The sequence below is a fragment of the Emys orbicularis genome, chromosome 2 (assembly GCF_028017835.1).
Source record: "Emys orbicularis isolate rEmyOrb1 chromosome 2, rEmyOrb1.hap1, whole genome shotgun sequence".
NCBI lineage: Eukaryota > Metazoa > Chordata > Testudines > Emydidae > Emys > Emys orbicularis.
Genome location: NC_088684.1, coordinates 136,244,972 through 136,271,929, shown reverse-complemented (window position 1 = coordinate 136,271,929; position 26,958 = coordinate 136,244,972). Strand labels below are relative to the sequence as shown.

The 26,958-nt window shown below is 46.0% G+C and overlaps 2 protein-coding genes across 2 annotated transcripts; both read right to left on the bottom strand.

Moving 5' to 3' along the window:
* Positions 1-2,538: 2,538 nt before the first annotated feature.
* On the bottom strand, positions 2,539-3,942 carry LOC135874700 (D(1) dopamine receptor-like). Its single transcript, XM_065399611.1, has one exon. The coding sequence runs from the start codon at positions 3,940-3,942 to the stop codon at positions 2,539-2,541; it is 1,404 nt and encodes a 467-aa protein (XP_065255683.1).
* Positions 3,943-9,451: 5,509 nt separating this feature from the next.
* On the bottom strand, positions 9,452-22,218 carry CHMP7 (charged multivesicular body protein 7). The gene is made up of 10 exons (XM_065398994.1): positions 21,929-22,218; positions 19,848-20,022; positions 17,550-17,735; positions 15,514-15,647; positions 15,016-15,064; positions 14,563-14,682; positions 14,106-14,204; positions 13,712-13,772; positions 12,432-12,584; positions 9,452-11,315 (listed from the first exon to the last, which is right to left on the bottom strand). The coding sequence occupies exons 1-10, from the start codon at positions 22,216-22,218 to the stop codon at positions 11,251-11,253; spliced, it is 1,332 nt and encodes a 443-aa protein (XP_065255066.1). The 3' UTR covers positions 9,452-11,250.
* Positions 22,219-26,958: the final 4,740 nt, after the last annotated feature.

The window sequence follows — 26,958 nt, the reverse complement described above, 5'->3', positions numbered from 1 at the left end:
GTTTTTAGAAGGCCTCTTTCTATAAGATATAACTAAACTATTGTTGTATGTAAAGTAAATAAGGTTTTAAAAATATTTAAGAAGCTTCATTTAAAATTAAATTAAAACTCAGAGCCCCCCTGGACCAGTGCCAGGACCTGGGCAGTGTGAGTGCCACTGAAAATCAGCTCGCGTGCCGCCTTCGGCACGCGTGCCATAGGTTGCCTACCCCTGCAGTAATGCCTCAACCAGGGAGGGGCCCCATTGTGCTAATACTGGATAAACATATAGTAAATGACCATCCCAAAGAGCACAGCACCCAGGAATCCTGACTCCCACTCCCTGCTCCTACTCTGGCCATTAGACTTCCCTCCCCCATGGCTGGGAATAGAACCCAGGCATCCTGACTCTGCTCTAACCACTAGAGAGACAACCCTGCTGTACGAAGAGGTGGTTATACAGAGAATAAGTTCCGTCCTGTGAGTGCTTCGGCAGAGCTATCCTAGGGAGGACCCCACACTTCTGCTCCCCTCCCACACTGACTGCGCTGTGACTTGACTGTCTCTAATAATTATAGTTACTCTGTAATTATCACCTTCTGATTTCTCTTTGTTAAGGTTTATTGGGAAGAGAGAACGAACGGCTTTGGCAGTGCTAAGGAGCTGCAGATGCCAGAGAGTGGAGGCACCTGGATTCAGGCTAAGGTGGACATGCCATTTTTGCTGCAGTGGTTAACCAATCCCCTATCAAAACATTGTAAAAACGATCAATCGGTGTCCTATTTTACAATACAATGTCGGGGGCTTCTCCCATATCCCACACACACACACTGTCTGGTACTGGAGCAACCAGACACAAGTTAGAATATGCAAAGAAGATGCTAATTAAAAAGTACAGGTGAGTGAGGAAAGAGATTCTCAGAAGGCTATTGTTATTGAAATGAGACAGTGCACCGGGATCTAATGTAACGGGGAGAGGTGGGGGGAGGGGGGGTTGGAAAGACTGTGAAGTTGAGAGACTGCAGGGAAAATGGAGAAGAAAGACTAGAGCGAGTGTGACTGATGGAGAATAGGGGGAAGCAGAGGAACAACCTCTTCCCCCTAAAACCGGGGGTCTGACACTTTCCTCCACTCCCTGCACACAAAGGACTCAGACTGGAGTCAGTAACCTCCGCTGCCACAGAAAATGCCCCCTTGGCTGACAACAGCGATAAGCAACAGGTGCAGTGGAACTGAACACGGCATAAGTGCAAGTGAAGAAAGGACCGAAGCATGTTCAGCACCAGTTCAGAACCTGTGGTTCTGCCCCAAATGCAGGTCCAAACCCTTAGCACACAGCATCCGACAGCAATGAGCCAAAGCACTACAGCCTTTGGGCCCATTACTGCAGCCTAGTGCAGCCTGAAAGCTCCAATCCAATGGGCCATGTATTTGTATTGGCCTGGAAGATAATCTGCCTGAGCCAGAGCGATGAAGGAGAGAGACACCTCCTCACAGCTGAACTGGTGCCTATTTACTCAACTTCCCAAAGAGGGGCAGGAGAACATGGCAACAACAATACCTTTCTGCCTTAGCATCCCAACTTCCTAATACCCAGAACCTTGTTCTAAACACTCCCCCTCGAGCTGGGAGTCAGGACTCCTGGGTTACCTGCCCTAAACTCTAGACCATCTTCTCCTCCCAAAGCCAGGAACAGAACCCAGGTGTCCAAGCTGCCTGTTCCCTGTTGTTTGCTAGTCTCAGGGGATGGCTGCCTGTAGCACAAGCACACAGATGTGAGCGAGGGGGCTGGGAAAAAGGCCAGGATCAAGGTGGCTTGTAAAGCAATTCTATCTCCCCTACACAGGCGGCTTCACAAGAGAAGTTGGTCTCCACAGCTAAAGGCTGACAGGATAGGTAGGGCTGTCACACCCATGGAGCTGATAGTATTACCCAGCCCGGCCTGCTCTAATGAACAATCATGCAGGCAGCAGTCCCTCTGGTTTGTTGCAATTTCTGTGTCACATTAGTAGCCCGGGAGACTGAAAGCATTTGTTTCGCCACAGGACTGGGAGAAGCAGCAGTAGGGCAAACTCCCTCACTTCCCCTCCTAAACTCCCTCACTTCCCCTCTGTCTCAGGGGCCTGTTCAAGTCCATGGTTTCCCAGAGGAAGCTACTGACAACTATGACAAGGGATTTTTCTTTTTTCCTAGGAACTACACTGAGACCCACCAAACTCATTTGACATAAGGCACCCAACAGACGACAACCACTTCCATTCACTACCAACCTGGGTTGGCCCTGGGTTCGAACCCATGGACTTGAAGTGAAAAGTGCCATTCCCTGAGCCATCCAGTCCCCTAGAAAGTCACTTTTCTGAGTATATCAGAGAAACAAAGGAAGACACCAACATATTTGCTAATACATACATACATACAAACTCCTTCCCAGCCAGAGGGGTAGCAATTCCTCTCCCCATCCCTCCCCTGTATGCACACTCCCCAGAAACTGGGCGATTGCTGCAGACCTCTCTCCGTCATATCCCTTCTCCCCGCCCCCACTCCCTCTCCTGATCCCCTTTCAATCCAGCACACTGGAGGTGAAGGGAGTGATCTTCTCCAGTGATATATCCATCTCGCACTCCACGTGGACCACGGCTGGCAAGACGGCGTCGGCATGGTTGTTGTGGGAGGTCTGGGAGATCTGGGACACTTTGTCAAAAGTCAGCTCATTGTCTTCTCCCTGCAGGGTGGCATGGGGGAGAAGGTGCGGGTAGCTGAGGGTCACTACATCCTTCTGGTAGGTGGTGTCATGGTGGTAGGAGACCAGCTCGTTGCTGAAATTCACCGTCTCCACTGCGTTGCTGGGGCAGAAGCGGCTGCAGCCCAGGATGGTGGCAAAGGCCCTCCTGAAGTCAGCATTGAAGGCGTAGATGATGGGGTTGAGAGAGGAGTTGGCCCAGCCAAACCAGACAAAGATGTTGAAGACTGTCTCGCTGACACAGGGCAACTCCCCAGGATCATGCAGGTCAAGGTCGCAGAAGGGCACCATGCAGTTGAGCACAAAGAAGGGCAGCCAGCAGAAGACAAAGACGCCCATGATGATGGAGAGGGTCTTGAGGACTTTGGTCTCCTTTTTGAAAGAGTTCTTCAGGGAGGCCTCGTGGGGGCAGTCATTGCTGTGGCAGTTCTGGGCATGCTCCACGGCTCTCTCCAGAGAGGAGATCCTGCGGATCTGCCGCTGAGCGATGCGGAAGATCCTGGTGTATGTGACGATCATGATGGCGACGGGGATGTAGAAGCTGATGAGGGATGAGGAGATAGCATAGGTCCTGTTGAGGCTGGAGTCGCAGTTCTCCTCTGAGCCCTGTGTGAAGTTGGAGCCTGGCTCCTGCTGAGCCAGGAGCTCATTGGCCTTGTGCCACCTCAGCTGCACAGGGATGAAGGAGATCAAGATGGACAGCAGCCAAGCCACCCCAATCATGATGAAAGCCACCCGCTGGGTCATCTTCCTCTCGTAGCGGAAGGGGCTAGAGATGGCCCAGTACCGGTCCACACTGATAATGCACAGGTTGAGGATGGAGGCTGTGGAGCACATGATGTCAAAGGCCACCCAGACATCACAGAAGCCCCCAAAAGGCCAGAAGCCAGCCACCTCAGCGACTGCCTTCCACGGCATCACCAGCACGGCCACGAACAGGTCGGAGACGGCCAGCGAGATGACGAAGAAGTTGGTGACCTTGGAGCGCAGGTGCCGGAACTTGATCACAGCCACGCACACCAGGGTATTGCCCAGCAAGGTGGAGAGGATGAGGAGGAAGAGCAGGGCAGCCATCACCACCCGCAGGGACAGCTCCGAGTTGTCGTCCTCCACCCAACTCTTCCTGCTGAGGGTGTCATTGATCATCTCCAGCCCATCTCCCGCTCCTAGCAGGTAAAGCCCATCCATGAGTTCCCTTTGTCCTGCTGTCCCCAGAGATCTCATTGGTGCTACGTCCCCATCGGCACACAAACCGCCTCCTCTTTATTCCTCCTCTTGCATCTCAGAAGCACAAACTGCGACCCTTCCAGCTCTTGAACTCTTACAAGCGCAGCTAGATCCCCGGTCATAAGTGCTCCAACCTTTCGCTCCTTTCCAAGTCTCCTGCAGGCAGCCTGGCATTTTCCCACCACCACTTTTCTTCTTATGCAGCCTGCCGCTCACAAAGAGCCAGTGCTCACCTCCTGCTCTCGTGTGGGGTGGGTGGGCTCGACTGCAATCTTCCCTCCCTCTCCTCTCGCAGGGGGCTCATCAGCTGTTGCAAATCCATTGCTTGTAGAATCCCTCTCAATCTCTTTTGTACTGGCCAGGCTTGTACTTGGCTGCTGGGTCAGGTGCGAGGGGGAGTTTGGGGATCACTCTCTGCTGTTGCTGCTAGATGCTCTCTGCTTCTCAGCTCAGACACCCAGCTGCTCTGCTGCCGCTGTTCTTTCCTCTCTTGCTGATTTGCTCCAGATTTTACACAGGTGAGATCCCCTTCTTCTCCATGCACGGAGCCCCTACTCATCAATCTCTGGCCTTCTGCCCTTACCAATCTGCCCTTTTAGTCCTGAGATATTGGGGGCATGGGGTTTGGACTTTTTTGCTGAGATTGGGGAAGGGGTTGGATTTAGGGAAGGTAGGGAAACAGGCAACAGGGACGGGGTGGGGCGAGGGATGAGATGATGAGCAATCAGAGAGGGTTGAGAAGCTTTTGGAGGCTTAGATGACATTTATTGATAGTTTGGGAGTTCAATATGTGGGAATCCAAGTCATTTTGAACCTCCCAGTAGGAGACCGCATGGTCTAGTGAATAGGATACTGGGCCAGGAGACCTAGGTTCTGTTCCCACTGGTTTGCTGTGTGACATTAGGCAAGTCATTTCCCCTCTCTGTGCATCAGTTTTCCCATCTGTAAATAGCGGATAATGACACTTGCCTTCCTTTGTAAAATGTTTCAAGCTCTATAGATGAAAAGCGCTGTATAATGAGTTCCATGCTATTGCAGTATAATCTCTCCAGAGTCCTCTTCCTCCGATCATGGAGTGAGGGCAGGGCTGTACACAACTTTATTTGAAGGGGGCCTAAAGTAAAGAATAATAAGTGTAGGATATTGATTTGATGAGGACTTTTGTACCATGACTCAATTTGTCCAATTTTAATAAAGCGAGATAAACACGCTTCTGTTCCCAACTCAGGGTTTTCTTTATTAGTGCAATCCTTAAATTGGGGCAGGGGGTGCACTAAAACTCCAACTGTCTAGGCCCACGGAATGGTATACAGAAAGCAAAGAACCTTTTCATGTTAGTATGAAATCTAAATGCCAGCCCCTATTCCAGACTGGTTAACAGGTCGTTGTATAGCCAGTGGTCAGTGCAAGGAAATCTGACCCTTGAGTCTATGGGTCATTCCTTCTGTGGAGGAGATGCAGTGACCAGCTGTCACTATTCCTCCCCTTGTGGTGCTGGGGCAGTCGCTGAGGAGAGTTCAGGGATTGCAGTTTATTATCCTATCTACAGTGCCACTGAGTAAATGCAGGGCTGAACTCCCTTGGGCTTAGACCAGGAGAAGAGAGATCCCCCACATCACAAAGCCCAGGGGGAGGGAAGGGGGGCTGTGGCAGTGCAGACTTGGAAGCAACTGCCACTAACCATTTACAGACAGCTCCATCATTAACACCATTCACCTTTCCCATCCCTGAGGGCCACCATCCCAGGCAAAGGGGACTGCTCTCCCCTGTGCATTAGCCCAGCAACACTCATTTATTAGGAATCAGGATTGACCCATTCACATGCAGTTTAGTCTTCAAGTTCATGGGCCATTTCCACCACCCCTGCAACTCCACTGACTTCAACGGAGTTATACCAAGGGTCACTTTGGCCCAAGAGGCTGGAGATTTCTTTGAAGGAGAAGGTGAATGGTTTAGATCTTAGGAATTAGGAACCACTGAATTATTCAGGGAAAACTAGGTACCACCCTAAAAAATCTTCATCCCTTTATAGGCATTTTACCTCTGGGCCACACGTCTCTCCCTAGGATTCTCTCTGCACTGAATCACACAGTCTGTCCCCAAAGAAACTCAAAAGAGCACTGACCTTGGCTCCTGAGGGATTTCTCTGGGGCTAAATTTCTTGGGGAAACAGCTCTCAAGAAGCCTCTCAACATTAACCTGCTTTGGAGAAACTCTTCACTGGCAAACTTGCCAAGAAACAAGCAGCAAAACCCTTCTTGGGAGACAAATTCTCCCAAAAAATCAGCCCCACTCAGCACTAAACTCACTAATTACCCAGCTGTTTGCTGTAATACAACACAGTGCAGTGACCTTAACCCTTCCCTGTATGGTGCACCATTTCTAAATGAAGCAGCAGTCAGTCATATTGAAACAACCCAAGCCTATGGCTTCATTAGCTTTACCCCGACCCATGCATTGTATAATCTCAGGTTTTAATCTGAACAGACACTACCCCAGAACTACTTTCAGCTGCTGTCTTCAAGGATGTTCATAGGTGACACACCCTCTCTCCGATTTAGCCAAGAAAGTGATTCTGTTTTCATCATGAAGCAAATATTTTTCTTCTTTAATCAATTTCACGACACAGCATCCTTCCCCCCCCCCCCCCCCCGCATGAGCTCTTTAAAGAAACTAGCTAAATACATTACAGTAACAGCTTGCAAGAGCTTCATTTGTCTCATTAAGTTCCATCACCTTCCAGCAGGTTCCTGCCAACTATTTATGCCAAGAAGGCGTGTTTGCTCTTTAAAACTTTTACAAGTGCCTTTGAAATTGTCAGACCTTTTACTTTGCCAATCAATGGCGATATGAAAATGGACAAAAGCATTTCAAAACAGAAGGTAGAGTGGGTAATATAAGCAACAAGAGACCTTCAACTTCTGGCCAAGGACATACAAACACAGGAAAGCACTTCTAGGATTCAAGCTGATGCACTACATGCATGAAATTGGGGATGTTAGCCACTGCTGCAGCTTCTCATGATGCTGAGCATTCGCCCGAAGCGCCATTCTATGCATAGGCACCTTTTGCCACTGCAGGTCATTTTTGCCATGTTGGATCTGAAAGGGCATTCATCTCGACGCCCTCTATGCACAGCACATGGATTTCAAAAGTTCTTCTCATTGTTGGACATATGGTAGGCACGCGCTTGCTCCTGGAAGTCAGTCACCTAGTGTTACACAGTCATAAGTCTCAGCCCAAAGTTGCATTCTGTCCCTTACTTAGGTCAGAATCAGTGCCACAAGATGCCTATAAGCAAGATTACTGCAAGCCAGGACATGGTCATATCTCACAAGCTACACAGGACAGTCCTTGCATGGGAAGCATTCCAGGAAAACCTAGGCACTGCAGGAGGTGGGGCTGATGATTCTTTCATGGAGAAGGGGGCATTCTTCATAAGAGTGGCCACACTGGGTCAGACCAAAGGTCCATCTAGCCCAGTAGCCTGTCTTCCGACAGTGGCCAATGCCAGGTGCCCCAGAGGGAATGAACAGAACAGGTAATCATCAAGTGATCCATCCCCTGTCGCCCATTCTCAGCTTCTGGCAAACAGAGGCTAGGGACACCATCCCTGCCCATCCTGGCTAATGGCCATTGAGGGACCTATCCTCCATGAACGTATCTAGTTCTTTTTTGAACCCTGTTATCGTCCTTCCTTTTAATTAGTTCTGACCCAATGCTTCCGCATGGTGCTATGGAACAGCCTTTTGCCTAAGACATAAAACCACGGTTCTGTATCTCAGACAGACTGCAGAACTAATGTTCATTGTAATTCCTCTGATCCTTTTTGAAAGAGAAAGTTGTTAACCCTGGTGTCATGACCAAATTGGAGCTTAGGTAATTACATTCTGCCCATCTGAAAGTCTTCCTGCAATTTCTGTTGGATGCACTATCCTTTGCTTCCTACACTAAACTGATGTAAGGTTGCATCATTAAACAGCTGCGGATCCATCTCAGAAGTAGCTGTATTTCGGTGAAGTGAGTACTGTGCATATATTTTGCAAAGCACTTTGGTATGAAACAATTCTATTTTGGTGGCAAGTCATTCTTTAGCACTTTTGTATTTAATATCTTTCCCTTCCCAGCAACAGGGTGCTCTCTAAATTACCCCTCTACTATTTTCCCCCTTCTTTTTCACAGCCACATCTTTAAGCTTTCTTTCCATTCAGTCATCTTGATTGCTTTCCCACTCAGAGTCAAAGCATGAAAATTACAAGCCACTTCAAGTAACGCACCAGCTGCTCAGATTTAACTCTTAAATGCCTCTTCCAGCCCTTCAGAACAATAGTCTCTCTGGCATGTTTTACACACGCTTGCAAAGGGGATATATACAGCAACTTCGCCATGCCTTGCCTCTCACAGAAGGGAATTATCCTGTCTGGGAGTTTGGTACTCTGCTACTCCAGTCCCTACAGAAAGGATCTAGAACTACTGCCTGTAAGCAAAGTCTCAGCTACCATTATAGGTTCAGGCAGTGTACAAGTAACTTAGAATGCAACATGGGAACAAAACAACCCCCTTCCCCCGCAAAATTTATGCAATAGAGGGCCAGTATCACAGCATGGAGCAGACACACAATAATTCCTTGCCTTACTAATGTAGAATACAGCATTCAGTTCTAGGCATCGTCAAAAAGTGGGGAGAGAAGTTGGGAATTTGGAGAAGAAAGAGTCTAGTTACTTTCTAGGGCTGACAATACAGGAATCAGCGGTTGCTATTCTGAACGTTAACCTTTAATTTAAAATCAATAAGAGAAAGTCATAGATTATCAAAGAGTAGGAGAGAATGACTTATGAAGATTAATCCAATAAAGTAGGTAATAACTGAACAGGGACTCAGACCAGGACTGAGTAAGCATCCAAATGAGATCAATAACCAAGCATGGTCGTTTACTGTGATCCAAGGGGACATACATAGACATAACAAAAGGAAGCCGAAGAAAGGAACGTTTACTTTGATTCTCTAAATGTTTAGCAGGGAGGTCTATTAGATTGTGTGATAGTGTCCTTGGTGAAAGTCCCAACATTTTAGTCATTTTATAAAATGGACCAGAGGAAAAGCGTGGGACCCAATCGTGCTGCTTTCTGGGAATGAACGAGATGTAGAAAGGATGGCGTGTCCTGAAGAGCAAAGAGAGCAATCAAACGGCTTTTTAAGCTCACGAATGCGCCAAGGCTCCTGAACCACAAGCCAGCAGGGCTCTGTCTCTCACTGAAAGCAACTGCCTGTTTTAATTTAGACTAAGAACAGAGCACTAGCAGAGGTCCTGTTGTGGGTACATCCAACAGCCGGGTGCACGGATTATCCATCACTCTGTTTTTGAAGTCAAACCACTGTCAGCTGCCCATTTATGTTTAGCGAACAATCTTTCCATCACAGGTGTTGGAAGCACCGCGGGAGCAGCATTAATAATGTGATCAGTGTCAGAGATAATGCAAGAGAGAAACTGGCAGCACAATGGACGTTTTTGTTTTTTTCCCCCTTTATTACACAGCAGGTAGAAAAAACAGCAATTGTTTCCCCTCTTTCTCTTTACAAAGGAAAGGAACACGGAGATTAAAATTATTTAGTATGATTGTGTTTGCGGCCCATGTGACTTGCCAACCCCTTGCACCATACCCTCCACAGGAGGAGGGGTCTCCACTCAGTAATGGTATTTGTGCGGGGGAGGAGAAGAGGAGCTGCTGTGTTCAGATGCAGCAGACTGTAGACTCTTCACTGGTAGTTCTCTTCCCCCCTCTCCTGGAGTTGGGGTAGGTCCAGTGCCCCTTCTCCTGTTCATTACTCCATGATCCTTTATTACTATTCATCCAAACTGCCCTCCACCTGGCTTGAGCAATGGAGAGCCATTGGTACAGGAGGCAGCACAGGGCTAATACCCAATAAGCAGACACTGACTCAAATGTGGGGACAGAAGGAGACCACCAGTTACAAATGTATACTCAGCTAGTCCACCCGACAGCCTTCTTTCCTTGGGTCAGCCCACACTTGGTACTCACCACTCCATGTGTAGGACATGGTGCTCCCATCAGGAGCCAGGATACATAAGAGCACAGTTGGAAGCACCTGCCTCGCCTAAAGCAGCTAATCCAGCCATGCTAGATGCAACTGGAAGCAAGACAGGTCAGGCTTACCCTCTTCTGTGTACAAGATAAGCATAGTAAAAGTGACCTGCAAAGAGGAATTGCACTTCTTTCTAATGAACAAAGGCAGCTCCTAAAGGTTATTTCGTCTGCTTGTCTTTTTACATTAGAAATTCAGTTCTTCTCTAGGACAACTGGTGCCCTAGCGAAATTATGACATCTCAAGACTGCAAACTAAAACAGAGGATTGTTAGACTGCTTAATGCTCTGTTTTACTGTTACTGCCACTGTCTAAGGAACACTTTGGAAAAGGATACAAAATCCCCATCCATTCAGTGATGGTGTAAAAAGCTCACACTAGCCAACCCTGTGACTCCCAACAAGTTCTCCAGCAAAGGCAGGGAAGACTAAACTTGAGCTATCTGTTATTTCTACAAGTAAAAAACAAGCGGAAACTTAATAAACATTGCTGGCCTTTACAATCAGGCAGCCTAAAAATCAACACCTTCATTTTAAAAACCCTTTGCAGGTCTCCTTTCAAGGCTTTAGTGTATTACAGAGAGAGGAGTAAATTTCATCTTGTGCTGGCAATTGCTGCCCCCTAGTGGCAACAAGGCTCATACAATAAAACAGTTATTGGTCTCATTGACCACAATCGTGCAAATACAAACAAGGGAAGATAGATAGTATTATCAACATGTGTGTAAGCTTGCTGCAGACAGATGACTTTCAAGAACTGTACCTATGTTACGTGCCAAACGTTTTACACAACCACACAAACAGCCAGAGGTCAAGCAGCTGTGATCCTACTGCGTTTCAGGTTCTCCTCAACGTTAGCCATAGCAAAACTGAGGACTGTTATGAAGTAGGAGAGCTCAGGAATTGTAATCCTGCAGGGAAGACAGAGCTCATTGGCAAGAGTGAACATCATAGGTGACTTGGGATAACAAGTCAAACTGAGACCAGTGTAGATATTGACACTAAAGAGACGACAGCAACACCAGCTAGGATCAGTTCCAGAAAGGGTGGATTGTCATGGCAGTAGATCCTGTCGTTTAGCAAAGTGATATCCGGTAAAGAGGGGGGCATTAGCCCACACTCCAAAAGTTACTTTTTAAAGTTATGGTCACTAGTTAAGCAAGCTTAAGACAACTTCTCAAATTACAGCAGCAGGACGCTGTTAGAGACCCAGTCCCAGAGCTCTTTTGGGTTCAGAATATGTAGAAGCAGTCTTTTGTGCCAAACCTACAAATGAAGAAGCAACAGAGAAGAAAAGTGAGTGTTTAGCAGTAGAATGGGTTAAAGAAAGACCAACCATATCCTAAGTCCTGAAGACAGACACAGGCAAACAGTTACTAAGCCCCCCCATACCGTGTAAGTCCATAGTGGTTTCTTGACACTTAAATAGCATACCACCTAGGGTTTGTCCTCAGATGTAAAGGATACTAACCCACGTTTCAGGACATAGGACAGTTACTAACTGCTCGAAGATATGAAGAAAATTCTATGGGCAGGTCATTCAATCATCAAGAGATTTCATGCCTTCCTCTGAAGCTTCTGATAATTTACTACTTTTCGAGACTAGAGGGACTACTGATTTGATCCAGTATGTTAATTCCTATTTTTTGTTGTTGTTTAAATTAACCTTAAGTCACTCATCATTACTAGGTGAAGCTGAGACTGGCGGCCAATTTAAGCATCTGTATCCGCTACATGAAAAGAGAAGGGGGTGCAATGAAGGGCCCAGAAGTACACTAAGAGGGCCTGCAGCATATTCAGGGACCTGGCAGATCAACTGTTTTAGCTATGGGCCTGCCAACATTTATAAAATGGACCAAAACGCACTTTTACAACAACGACACACACAGCTGGCGCCATCCAGTTCTTCAGAGTGCTTCGCTTTCGGAAGGAGTTAACTAGCTGGAAAACAGTTTCCACTAGCTACTAAAATAGGAGCGCTCTCTGTTTCACCATATAATGGGAGTAGGTCTGCTCAAAGAAGGGCGTCCTCTCTCTGTGATAATATAATGCAGGATTCACAGCCAAGGAGACTATAGACATTTAGCCACAGAATAGGGAAGACATGGGCAAGGGTAGAACATACTTACCCCTCCACCTCTAATAGGACAACCCTTGAAACCCCACTGACAGAGGTTTAGAGGGAACTATGCTTTCTGGCCCATATCAAGCTTAGCCTCTATGCCAAGACTGCCAGGTGGTGCTAATTTACAGCACAGCGGTGAATTTGTAGAGCAGGACATTTGACCGCTGGCAAGTGGACAGAGAGCCACCACCTCTTGATATGTGGTTGTCTTTGATCCCAGTAGTAGGCCACCAGCTAAGATTGTTGCTGATACATACCTCCATCCTCCTTCTCCAACTCTGCTTCAAGCTCAGTATCAGAGATGCTGGGAAGTAGAGGCTTCTGGGGAACAGGAGGCAGGTCCAAAGGCTCTTTAGTGGAGTCCTGGAGGAGACTATCCAGTTCCTTCTCAAGTTCCTCACTGTCAACTTCTGCTAGGTTAGGGAAGAAACAAATCAATCTCTGGAGGAATTAAACAATATCCTCATAGCACAGGAAACGGGCTGGAAGACCATATAAGCAAAACATCCCAGTGGACAAGGAAGGCATTGTGGCAGGAGAGTGCTGCAAGGACAATCCTACATCACTGGAAGAGCTGCTCACTCACGGCTGGACACTAAGCCCAGATGTCATTCCCCTTTCAAAGGGGACGTTACACTTGAGAACCTGAGCCTGAGAAGCTCCTGCCAACTCATCTTTTACCTGGTGGTTTGCATAGATTCCTGTTCAGGTAAGAAAACTTAACACTGACTTTACAAGTCAAGTTCAGAACAAGCACTAATGTCCCAGTTTCAGCCTCCACCAAAGTTACTTCAAGCCAGAAAGAGAACTATTGCAACTCTCCTATTATCCAAAACCATGAGCAGCGCTGCATGCTTCTTCCTCAGACTGGGACCTCATGCCTCAGGGCAAAAGAGGCAGAAAGTTCAACACCTAGGACTGGGGTGGCAAGGCTCTGTCTGCTAAAGGCAGTAGGGGCTGATACATCCTAACCTCAGTCAGAGGGTATCACTGCTGAAGCCTGTGTGTGATGGAGGGTCTGGGGGCGGGGAAGTGTTTTGGAAGAGACAGATAGCAACATAGGTGCTGTAGAAGATAAACCAGGAAGAAAGGAAGACATTACAAAAGCTAATAGCGTCCATCCAAAAAACAGACTAAACTACTCAGTAGTTTACAGCCCCAACCTTGGAGGACTGCAAGCAGTTCTATGAGCTTGTATGTTTGGAGGAGTCCAATTGCGAGCTGGCTCCCATCCCCAGTTCTCCATCTACCTAATATTAAGTCCTGCCATGGGTGCAGGGGACTGGACTAGATGACCTCTCGAGGTCCCTTCCAGTCCTATGATTCTACCTGTTGAGTCACTTGCAATCAGTGATCAGACACCAGGAGACTACCTGTAAACCCTTGCTCCCTCTACAAGGCACCAGTAGAGTAGATGACTCTGAAGGGATGAGAACAACTGCCTATTCTCGGAGAACAGCCACTGGCAAGCACCTGAATGGGGGGTAGGGGAGGAGGAGAGAGGAGGAGGGAAAGCCCACAAAATGGATGAACTCACCCAAGCCATTGATCGACATTCCTGCCAGAGCCTGAACGACTTCATCCTGGGTGTCACAAAGCTGGAAGAGAATTAACAGTACATGGTTGTGCAATAAAGCCCTTCAAGTAGTTTTGACTGCAGTTAGACACTACACAGATGAGTGCTGTAAAAGAACATCAGAGAGCATCTACCAACACTTAAAGTGCTAATGTTGCAGGTATTTTAAGGACAAAGGAATAACATGGAAGTTGATTTAAGGAAAGTTGTATGGACCATACAGTCCAAGAGACATACAGAGCATAAGGGCAAAATAGTGTCAGAAGCCTCAAGTCTAACACCTGGGAAATGTGCCTAGTACATTCACCCACTGTTTCCCTATCTGTTCTTATATGCCACCATCATCTCACAATACCTCCTGAATCTGATCCACCAGGTTCTCTGCCTTCTCCACAGTGACATCTTTCATGGACAGTTTCAGAGCTCCTACTCCAGCCTGGTAGGCATTGAACACCTTAATAAGCAGAAAAGAAAGAAATGTTACTTCTATTAGGGATGTGTTCCTTAGACTAAGGAAACACTATAAGCTGTTGCTTCTTCAGAGAAGCCCTAGTGTCTGCCTTCTGCTATCCTAGCAGAGTTTTCAGTAGGGCAGCAGCATGAAGAGGCAAAGAGAGGATGCAGCCAGAGGCCAATTTCCTTGTCGCAATCACAGTAAGACTCCTAGGCCATCCTCAGTATCTCTTGGAGTAGAGAGGATGAGTCTTACCCATATGCAGGAGCTCTTCAAACACAGAGTTTGAAGAGGTAGGTAAAGCAAACTTGAGCAGCAAAGCGAACGTATGAAGCGAGAGGTGGAAGAAGCACACTACCATCTGATCGGTCTGAGAAGCATATATACGATCCAAGATGCCCTGAACTGCATCCAGCTTGGAAAGGAGCTCTTCAATCCGCCGCTCTGTCCTTCGCTTGGACTTCAAATATCTCAGTGCCTAAGAACATATACACAAACTTGGATCAGAAACCAGGCAGCATCCAAAAGAAGTCCCTTCTTAAAACAACTATTCCAGTGCAGCAAAGCACATGCCATGGGCTGACTTTAGGACTGAGATGCCCTCAAGCTCTCCTCACCATTCTACTCCAGACCAGAATGTTTGCATGAGGTGGCACCATGTGAATCAAGCCCCTCTGCCATAGCAGTAGGTTTTGCAGGTCTCAGAATGGTCTTGGCATACAACATTGAAACTCAGAAGTTGCCCATCTCGTACCACAGTTCCAAGACCACAGCTTCCGAAGCAGAGCAGGCAGGGTCAGAGTATACTTACCAACTGCTTTTTGCCAGCTCTACAAGCGCTCCGGGCATCTTCTTTACACCTGCAAGGACAGAGGGCAAGGAGAAGCTCACGCCTATAAGCAGGAGGGGGTCATGAAACAGCCGTGATATTCTCCACCCCATCTTCCCCTCTACCACTGTTCAGCCACTTGCAACTGGCTCACTCAGATCCAGTGCACCCCATAAATCACTCCACCACTTTCCAGGATGTCTAGTAGGAAATGATACAAAGTATTCTGGGGTGCATCCAAGGACAACATAAGGCAAGTGGCTGACTGTGGAAACACAGGATAAAATGGGTGGAGAACCCTGGGTTGCCATACTTTGCTCCCCATGCACCTGACAGGCAAATAAGAGGCATTTCTTGCCTTTTCACAGTCACAAGGAAAAAAAGTCTCTCAGCAACACATTATACATGCACTAAGGGCCAGGTCACAAGCAAAGTTTCTTCCCAGAGCTCAAGGACACGGACGGACGGACACACAAATACCTCTCTGCTTCCTGGGAAAGGGACTCCACCTTCTGTGATAGCAGCTGCTCACTCTGCATCAGCTGATAGACCCCGATGTCCACATCATTCACTGGAGATACTTTGGCGTGCAGACCTCGGGCAAACTTCACTATCTAAAGGAGGAGCAGCACATTACTGAATTGCCAGACTGTAGGATTTGTGTTCTCACAAGCCGGAATCTCTAGAACAACATCTACACCAAGAAAGCAAGACTTCTTCCTTAAAAAAATAAAAGGCTGTGTAAACTCTGCCGTCACAGTTCCTTGTTCAGCTTTGGGCCCATAATACTAAAAGGGACACTGGTAAACTAGAATCTAAAGAAAGGGCAATGCCAGCTTGTCCTATAATCCAGTAAAATATCACATTTGAGCCATGTTAGTATGCAGCCATGATGCCTCAAAAGAATGCCCAGAAACTGCAGTGGTGTTGGGTAACTCCATGGGGGCATTCTTCTTTTGGACTCAGCACCAGTTACTTAGTGTTTGTGCCACACTTTGAAGATGTGAAGTGACCAAGTATTACTGCTATCTAAACAGTGCCCCTGCATGATATTAGCGAGCACTGCACAGCTGAAGGTGTCATCATTCAGATTAGATGTGAAACCAACATCAGAACCACTTATGGTCATCAGAAAGCCTATGGTACAACCCACCGCCCAAGAGCTGCAGTATTAACCCCAGTGTTCTGGCCAAATTCCAGCGGGAAAGATTACATTCAACCACTCCAAAATCCCTATGCATCTTCAACTGGTTACAGTGTTCTCCTTTTCTTCCTGTCCTAGACCACTGGGTAGTGTTGCTGGAAGAACACCAAGTAACCCGTGTCTATAGCTTGCCTATCAGCTTGTAAAGTGTAGAATTCTTTGGAGTGAACAGCGCTATATATTTACAAGATTGTTTGGGGAGTGGAATTTAGACCCCTCACTTAGTGAACACTCCAGAGACCTCAGCCCCACACCACCAACTTATGATAATGGGGAAAAGCCATTTCTTCCTGTACACATACAAGGTGAACGGCTAATGGAAGACACCGGCATTTAGCCATAAAAATTAGTGCCCTGTCAGCAAAACAGAATGCAAGACAGGAATGGGACCACACACACTCTACATAAGAACATAAGAATGGCCCTATTGGGTCAGACCAAGGGTCCATCTAGCCCAGTATCCTGTCTTCTGACAGTGGACAGTGCCAAGTGCCAAAGAGGGAATGAACAGAACAGGTAATCACCAAGTGATCCATCCTCTGTTGCTCATTCCCAGCTTCTGGCAAACAGAGGCTAGGGACACCATTCCTGCCCCTCCTAGCTAATAGCCATTGACAGACCTATCTTCCATGAATTTATCTAGTTCTTTTTTGAAACCTGTTATGGTCTTAGCCTTCACAACATCCTCTGGCAAGGAGTTCCACAGGTTGACTGTGCATTGCGTGAAGAAATACTTCCTTTTATTTGTTTAAACATGCTGCCTATTAATTTCATTTGGTGACCCCTAGTTCTTGTGTTATGAGAAGTAATAAACAACACTTCCTTATCTACTTTCTCTATACCAGTCATGATTTTATAGACCTCAATCCTATCTCCCCTTAGCCGTCTCTTTTCTAAGCTGAAAAGTCCCAGTCTTATTAAGCTTTCCTCATACAGAAGCCGTTCCATACCCCTAATTATTTTTGTTGCCCTTTTCTGAACCTTTTCCAATTCCAATATATCTTTTTTGAGATGGGGCGACCACATCTGCACACAGTATTCAAGATGTGATCGTACCATAGATTTATATAGAGGCAACATGATATTTTCTGTCCTATTATCTATCCCTTTTTTAATTATTCCCAGCATTCTGTTCGCTTTTTGACTGCCGCTGCACATTGAGTGGATGTCTTCAGAGAACTATCCGCTATGACTTCTTGAGTGGCAACAGCTAATTTAGACCCCATCATTTTATACATACAGTTGGGATTATGCTTTCCAATGTGCATTACTTTGCATTTATCAAAATTAAATTTCATCTGCCATTCTGTACCTTCTCTCTATTCTGCTCCATGACCGTGACCCTCTTTTCCTTCTGCAGCTGCAGCAGCAGTAGATAGAATGTCCTCTCATCCGGACATATGCTGGCACAGAGTGAGCGCAATTCTGAGAGGACAACAACAGGGTGGGAAGAGAGTGCAGAATTCTGATAGAGGCGATACACTTCCTCTGCCTTTTCCTGAAGGAAAGGAACAAAACTGTTAGTGTGCATTGGGATCCCTTTCTTATTACTGCAGTGGGTGCCAATCTGACATCTCTGTGCCAATGTAGATTTCACACACAGGTGAAGAGTCACAACAGCATTGTATCATGGCCCACACAAGTCATGTACATCAATTCAAGAATATTTTACCAGCAAATCTACACATAATGTATAGCTCACATGTCGTAACTCATAACATAGCGTGAATCTGTAGAGATATGAGCACAGGAATGGGAGCCAGAAGCTGTGGAATAGTAATCCCAAGTGAGGCAAGTCATTTCACCTCTCCCCCAGCTGTAAAATGCGGAACAACACACACCTTACCCTCACAGGAATACTAAGGATTTATGTTTCATTTTTAAAAAGCACCATGTCCTTATCAGCTTTCATATCCATTCCAAACGAATGTGTTTACACTCCTATGTCTCCTCCTCTGCCAATCAAATTCTCTCTATATTCTCTTCCCAGAGGCTTATAAGTTTCCTGATATCATAGCTTTAGTCTAGAACTTTGGGGAAAGGTGACTTTTGTATTTTAGGAAGTCAGGAGGTCTGGGGGTATATTTTATTTATTGCACACATTACACAGTAAAGTTTCTAAAAGTCCCAGGGCTAAAAGTGGACTATGAAGGTTCAATTAAAAGAATTGTTTGTAAAATTAAAAAAAGGGAAAGTTTATAATTCTTTAAAAACAGCATTGTTGTTAATGGAATATAGGAGAATCACTTGTTCCCTCAGTTCCTGAGGCACTGGAGCTGCAAGCTTCCTGTTTCCTCTGCCAAAGCATATACCAAAATAAGCAACAGACACTGCATGGTGAGTAAGCCATTCCATAGCCCTTTCTATGCTTCTCAAACGGTTTCCTTTTCGACTTTGTCCCAATTCAAACATTTTTTTTAAATTTCAACTTGATCAGTTAAGCCATTTTTTCACACGTAACACAAAATACATGTCCCTTTTCAAAAATGAAAGATACACTTAAACTTGAAATCTAGACAACTTTAAAAAAAAAAAAAAAAAAAGTCGAACGCAGTGTCATGAATTCCATCTGCCCCTGAATCCCACAGTGAATGTTTGAGGCTTTACAGTCACTTTAAAAAAAAAAAAAAAAAAAAAAAAGGGTTTATTTCCTGATGCTGTATAAAAGCCCCATTCTAATATGGGACACTGACTATCCAGGAAACAGTGCAACTGTACACTGAGTGCTGTCAAGTGCACAATGCAAACAAGTTGAACAGAGAAAAGAGTTCTCTATAATAGCAGTGAGTTATAATCATTTAAGCTGCTGCTTGTAACAAAAATAGGTAACAAAAGTTCAGAAAGATGTGTGATTTTTTTTAAGTTGATTTTTTAACTTCAAACTTTTATTTTTTAGTTCAGCTAACTCAAGGACATAGGGCCAACTAAAGGAATCAGATGCAATGCCACTAAAGCCAAATGGGGCAACACTGATTTACACCAGCTGAAAATCTGGCTCTATTTTTAAACTTCAAAAGTTGCCATAAACAAGGGCCTTTCACAGGTTTAGAGACACAAGTATAATCATGATTGGAAAGTGTACAAACACTGTTTCAATTTAATTTTAAAGTTGCATGTGAATTCAATGAAGACAAGAGATACTGGGATGGACAGTCACTGACACTTGTATGTATCTACAGAACAGATGGTGCTCAGACAGTAATCTGCAGGCTTCCACACATACTGTACTGAAAAATATATATATACCTCAAACTCAACTTGGAGGAGACCCTTTTTATATGTAAGAGAAGAGTGGCCTCACAGCAGAGACTGCCAACTCTGCTTGTGTGTTATGATGCAGTGTCATTCACTAGAAAATGAACTGAAAACCCATCAACTCATTTTACAGAAGTCATTTAACGGCCATTACGTTAATTTCTGAACATATATGTAGAGGGGAAGGGCTCTATGTCCCATCTATGAGCCATTCAACCCCTCTCCCCTCTCTTGGGTTTTTGAATGTACATGAGTAGAGATGAAGGTCTCTTATTCAACTCTGACCCTTCCTGTTAATGTGGGGAAATCTTTAACATGGGTAATCAGGGCAAGCTCCAGAAAGTGCAATGCTCACCTGAAGTAGCTCCACAAAAATCAGCACTTCCTCCTCCTCAGGCACTTTACTGTCACCCAGCACACTTGACAGGGTCCATTTCAGGGGCTTCAGAATGAAGATTCCCACACCCCATGAGATCCAGCTGCTGTCTACACTGGCTATGAAGTCTGACTCCCTCTGCAGTTTGCCACGTCTGAAGAGAGTAAGACATACAAGAATTAGAAATGGACATGGCAACCCAGTCCCCACTGTGCAGATGTTATCATCAGTGCATGTAGAGATCTCTGTGGAGAATCATCTTTAGCAGTAACATTTCCCCAGCACAGAACATATAAATTGGTTCACAATTCCAGTAGATTTCACAAGATTGTCTAACTGAGGGATTATTTGGACATCAATTTGAAATAAAATGTTATGTACAGTACAATATAAAAATGCTCGAAAACGACTACTGTATTTCCAGTTTATTTACTTTGGGCTTTTGACAGAATTTATACACAATGGTTTACTATAAAAATCTTCCCTATAGTCAGTTTCCTTTCCTATTTGTGTGGGGATTTTCCACACTGCAAATTTATAGAAAGTAGTTAAAGGAACTTCCTCTGCCTACACATCCTCTTGCAACTTTGCTGATTTTACAAATATTTTCCTATGTTGTTCTTTCATTTTACAATGTGAAAATAAAACACACACACACAGACACAAAAAAAGGAAACTGGCTGCAGTGAAGCTCTTAGAGTGATTGTGCATTTGACAGAACTTTATGCATAAAGTACATAACCTGGAAACACAAATCATTTTCTTCTCTGATTTCTTCCAGACATGACCATTGTGTGTGTTATTTATAACACCAGTAGATAAAAGATTTTCAGACTGGCATAAAATATGTAGGTTGTTCCTTAAGTATTTTCAAGGGGGAACAATCTCAGTGCTGTTGCCCCCTATGTTGGATAGGGCCTATGAAAAGGCAAAAGGTTGCCTCCAGTGCCCAAGCAGCTTCTACAGCACCAAACCTAATCCTCCTCTCCAGAGTCCTCTGGCAAATTGGCCTCCCAGCACCCACTACAATATGGCCCCATGCACTTTCATGCAAAGCAGCCTTCCCAGTGTCCCTAAGCATATTGCTCCCTATGCCCACTAACTCCTTCTGCCTCATGCACCTTCCCTGCTACCCATTTGTGTCCAGCACCCAAGCTTCCCAGTGAACCCTAGCATACCGCTATCACCCTTTCAGCTCAGTGCCCCCTCTGATCCATGCCCATCAGTCCCCCTTATGTACGGTGCTCCACAACTCCTACCACGTTCCCACCGTAATGCCCCATGCTGCCCAACGTTCCTGAGCCCAGCACACCCTAGTGATCACTGGCATATTGCCCGCTCGGTGCCCCACATCCCTCCCAGCATTTCCTTGCACCCAAGGACCCCCAGCATATCATGCACCCTAGTGCTCCATGTCCCTTACCTCCCTGAACCCCAAACCCACCAGGATATTGCTCTCACTATTACCACATGCCCTGTGCACTCCTATGACTTGCATCTCCAGTAACCCCTTAGTATACTGTCCTCTGTAAACACCCCACACGCTGCACCTCCAGTGACCCCCAGCATATTGCTCCCAGTACCCCACCCCTATACCTGCACCTGGTGACCCCCAGTCACCTCCAGTGACCCCCAGCATACTGTTCCCAGTACAGCACCCCTGTGCCCTGCATCTGGTGACCCCCTGCATATTGCTCCCAGTACTCCACCCCATACCTGCATCTGGTGACCCCCAGCACATTGTTCCCAGTACAGCACCCCTGTGCCCTGCACCTGGTGACCCCCAACATATTGCTCCCAGTACTCCACCCCATACCTGCATCTGGTGACCCCCAGCACATTGTTCCCAGTACAGCACCCCTGTGCCCTGCACCTGGTGACCCCCAACATATTGCTCCCTGTACCCCACCCCTATACCTGCACCTGCTGACCCCAGTCACCTCCAGTGACCCCTGCCTTAATGCCCCACGTGCCCAGCATCCCCCAGTGTGTTGCCCCCCGCCCGTGTCCCGCCTCTTGCTCTCCCTCCGGGCCCGCCCCGCCCCGCCCCGGCCGGGTACCTGAGCAGCTGGCGGAGCACGGTGCCCAGCCCCAGCGGGACGCTGCCGCGGCGCTCGAACGCCTGCTGCAGCTCCCGCAGGCAGGTCCGCACCGCCCCCCGGCGGCGGCCCCGGCCCAGCACCAGCTCGGCCCAGAAGCCCATCTTGCTGTCCCACTCGGTGCTGTTCACCTCCCGGCTCTGCTTGAAGGCCGAGAACAGGAAGGCCATACGCTCCTCGTCCGACTCCCACTCCGGGGGCAGGTCCCCCTCCGGGGCCGGGCCGGGAAGCGCCTCCGCCGGCGAGCACATCTACGCGAGCCCCCGGCTCCCAACGCGGCCTATCCCCCCCGCTTCGCCCAGCCGCGGCCCGCAACCGCTCACTGCCGGGCAGCCGCACAGCGCATGCGCCGCCGCCCCAGGCCCGTTTGTGAGGCCTTCCCGAGCATGCGCCGTGTGGCTGACTGGCCGGCAAGGCAAAGTTCTCTTCCCGAAATGCATTGCGGGAGCCGGGCTTGGGGGCGCAGAGGGAGCCTTTACCCGCCCTTGTGTGGCTGCTGGGGAGTGGGGGTGCTAGTGCCACCCCAACATGGGACCCCCCCCAAATATTTATGCCAGCATCATGCTGCAAGGCGAAAGCTGTGTGTGGTAACCCCATGACATCACGGTGCTTCAGAATGACATCATCATGTCAGACATGACATCACGCCAGCACGGCACCACCACATCTCAGGGGGGTCTCCACGCACGTCACAGTTTGGGGCCGCCTTGGAATGGCGTCACGGCGCGCCAGGCCTTGTCAAGTCACCGTGACATCACGACGTTCCCAAACGACACCCTGTCACCTCGGAATGCAGGGTGGGGATGCCACATATCGCACCTCAGCGCGGCACAGCAAAACAACACGTCACATCAGTCTGAGGCATGCTGAAAGGTCACAGCATAATGACGTCTTAAAATGTCAGCTCACTCCACCCAACCAGCGTCACGTCATGGCACAACAGGATCACACATAAACATTACCACTTTGGGTCAAAATGCCTTCACAGCATGAAATAACATGTCCCAATGTCAAGCAGCTAGGTCAAAACTGGCAGCAATCACACAGTACCAGAATGTGATGTATTCAAACGTCATCGTATCATATCATCAGCTTTGGTTGAAGTTTCACATCACTTGAAATCATGGAGAAAGTCCAGAGAAGAGCAACAAAAATGATTAAAGCAACAGAGGGTCCTGTGGCACCTTTAAGACTAACAGAAGTATTGGGAGCATAAGCTTTCGTGGGTAAGAACCTCACTTCTTCAGATGCAAGTTGCATCTGAAGAAGTGAGGTTCTTACCCACGAAAGCTTATGCTCCCAATACTTCTGTTAGTCTTAAAGGTGCCACAGGACCCTCTGTTGCTTTTTACAGATTCAGACTAACACGGCTACCCCTCTGATACTTGACAAAAATGATTAAAGGTCTAGAAAACATGACCTATGAGGGAAGATTGAAAAAATTGGGTTTGTTTAGTCTGGAAAAGAGAAGATTGAGAGGGAACATGCTTCAGTCTTCATGGCTGAGGATGTTAGGGAGATTCCCAAACCTGAGCCGTCCTTTGTAGGTGACAAATCTGAGGAATTGTCACAGATTTAAGTGTCACTATAGGAGGTTTTGGAATTAATTGATAAACTTAATAGTAACAAGTCACCGGGACCAGCTGACATTCACCCAAGAGTTCTGAAAGAACTCAAATGTGAAATTGCGGAACTATTAACTATGGTTTGTAACCTGTTCTTTAAATCGGCTTCTGTACCCAATGACTGGAAGATAGCTAATGTAACGCCAATATTTAAAAAGGGCTCTAGAGGTGATCCCAGCAATTACAGACCGGTAAGTCTAACGTCAGTACCGGGCAAATTAGTTGAAACAATAGTAAAGAATAAAATTGTCAGACACATAGAAGAACATAAATTGTTGGGCAAAAGTCAACATGGTTTCTGTAAAGGGAAATCATGTCTTACTAATCTATTAGAGTTCTTTGAAGGGGTTAACAAACATGTGGATAAGGGGGATCCAGTGGACATAGCGTACTTAGATTTCCAGAAAGCCTTTGACAAGGTCCCTCACTAAAGGCTCTTACGTAAATTAAGTTGTCATGGGATAAGAGGGAAGATCCTTTCATGGATTGAGAACTGGTTAAAAGACAGGGAACAAAGGGTAGGCATTAATGGTAAATTCTCAGAATGGAGAGGGGTAACTAGTGGTGTTCCCCAAGGGTCAGTCCTAGATCAATCCTATTCAACTTATTCATAAATGATCTGGAAAAAGGGGTAAACAGTGAGGTGACAAAGTTTGCAGACAATACTAAACTGCTCAAGCTAGTTAAGACCAAAGCAGACTGTGAAGAACTTCAAAAAGATCTCACAAAACTAAGTGATTGGGCAACAAAATGGCAAATGAAATTTAATGTGGATAAATGTAAAGTAATGCACATCGGAAAAAATAACTCAACTATACATACAATATGATGGGGGTTAATTTCGCGACAACTAATCAGGAAAGAGATCTTGGAGTCATTGTGAATAGTTCTCTGAAGACGTCCACGCAGTGTGCAGCGGCAGTCAAAAAAGCAAACAGGATGTTAGGAATCATTCAAAAAGGGATAGAGAATAAGACAGAGAATATCTTATTGCCCTTATATAAATCCATGGTACGCCCACATTTTGAATACTGCGTACAGATGTGGTTTCCTCATCTCAAAAAAGATATACTGGCATTAGAAAAGGTTCAGAGAAGGGCAACTAAAATGATTAAGGGTTTGGAATGGGTCCCATATGAGGAGAGATTAAAGAGGCTAGGACTTTTCATCTTAGAAAAGAGGAGACTAAGGGGGGATATGATAGAGGTATATAAAATCATGAGTGGTGTGGAGAAAGTGAATAAGGAAAAGTTATTTACTTGTTCCCATAATATAAGAAGTAGGGGCCACCAAATGAAATTGATGGGCAGTAGGTTTAAAACAAATAAAAGGAAGTTCTTCTTCACACAGCACACAGTCAACCTGTGGAACTCCTTGCCTGAGGAGGTTGTGAAGGCTAGAGAACTAGATAAATTCATGGAGGTTAAGTCCATTAATGGCTATTAGCCAGGAAGGGTAAGGAATGGTGTCCCTAGCCTCTGTTTGTCAGAGGGTGGAGATGGATGGCAGGAGAGAGATCACTTGATCATTACCTCTTAGGTTCACTCCCTCTGGGACACCTGGCATTGATCACTGTCGGTAGACAGAATACTGGGCTGGATGGACCTTTGGTCTGACCCAGTATGGCCATTCTTATGTTCTTATAACAGTTTTCAAGTACATAGGTTGTTACAAGGAAGAGGGTGAAAAATTGTTCTTAACCTCTGAGGATAGGACAAGAAACAATGGGCTTAAATTGCAGCCAGGGAGGTTTATGTTGGACATTAGGAAAAACTTCCTGTCAGGAGGGTTAAGCACTGGAATAAATTGCCTAGGGAGGTTGTGGAATCTCCATTATTGGAGATTTTTAAGAGCAGGTTAGACAAACACCTGTCAGGCATGGTCTAGATAATACTTAGTCCTGCCATGAGTGCAGGGGCCTTGACTAAATGACCTCTCAAGGTCCCTTCCAGTTCTGTGATTCTATGACATAATATCATATTGTGACACTATCACCACATTACCTCTGGGGGTCAAGTGTCATCCAACTGCAAAGCATCATCCTCACAACATAATGAGGTAAAATTCCTCATTATTATTATTATTATTATTATTATTATTTAATTTCATTTATCCTACAGTAGCACCCAAATGCAGCAATCAGATAGGGGGTCCCATTGTGCCGAATGCTGGAATAAAAAAGGAGAGATTGTCCTGACACATCATAATCAATTCACAACACAATGTAATAATACTTAGCTCTTATATAGCACTTTTCATCAGTAGATCTCAAAGCACTTCAATCTTTAATATATTTCTTCTCACAACATCCCTGTAAGGTAGGGAAGTGCTATTATCCCCATTTACAGCTAGGGAATTGAGACTAAGTAACTTTCTCAAGGTTACGCAGGAAGTCTGTAGCAGATCAGGAATTAAACCCTGATTGCCCAGGTCTTAGGCTAGTGCCCCAACCACTGGATCATCCTTCCTCATCAGGGTGTGCCAAACATCACTATGTAGGGACGTAGGATCAAAATGTCATCTTGTCACATTGAAACTTCATCGCAAAAGGGCAAAGCGCCATCACATCGTACAAAAAAGTATCACTTTAACCAAAGGGTCACGGTGTTGTGCAATGCAAGATTGCCCCACTGAGCGGCAATGTCATTGCATCAGGTCACTGTGTGATCATACTGCAATGTCAACTCACTAAGTCCAATCAAATTGTTCATAGGCTATAATGCAGCCGCGTTATGTCAAGTCACAAAGTCTTCACATCAAAAAGCAACATCATCGTTGTCATGGTGAAAAACTAAATAAAGATGTCTGTATTTTGTTCTCGTATAACAAAACAATGTTATACAATTGAGCCATTGACTGAAGACTAGGTGTGTCTCATGACAAAAAAATGTAGATCAATAAATATACACTCTAAGGCCAATCATAATCTATGGCAGATGCTGAAGGTGACTTCATTTTAAAAGAATTTATCCAGTCTAAGGAAACCCTGCCAGTTAGCTGTATGAAACAGCAATTTTCAAGACAATCTACCTATGCACGTGCATTTTACAGCTCTATGAAAAATTCTCTCTTAAGCAGAAAGCTCAGCTTAACTTTAATTGGGGAAGTTGCAACTGCTGCTCTATTATGTGTCTAATCTATCATATTTCTAAGGCCCCTATCAAAGTGATCTCTAAACAGACAGCTCTGAAGTAGCCAAACATTTACTGTGCACAAAGGGCTCTTTGAATCAATGCTGTTATTTCCTTTCAGAAGCAGGAGTTCACTACAACAGTTTGTTTCGTCTCACAGGTCAGTGGGACCTCAGTGCTTCTATAAACATAGTATGCCTCATGTACAAATGTACATAAGACTTCCTAGCTCCAT

Coding starts and splice junctions, on each gene's coding strand:
- LOC135874700 (XM_065399611.1), bottom strand. CDS start 3,942: ATGAGATCTCTGGGGACAGCAGGACAAAGGGAACTCATGGATGGGCTT.
- CHMP7 (XM_065398994.1), bottom strand. CDS start 22,218: ATGTGCTCGCCGGCGGAGGCGCTTCCCGGCCCGGCCCCGGAGGGGGAC. Junction 14,205..14,562: donor CTTCTCAGACCGATCAGATG/GTAGTGTGCTTC, acceptor CTGCTTATTAAG/GTGTTCAATGCCTACCAGGC. Junction 13,773..14,105: donor TGGTGGATCAGATTCAGGAG/GTATTGTGAGAT, acceptor ATTCTCTTCCAG/CTTTGTGACACCCAGGATGA.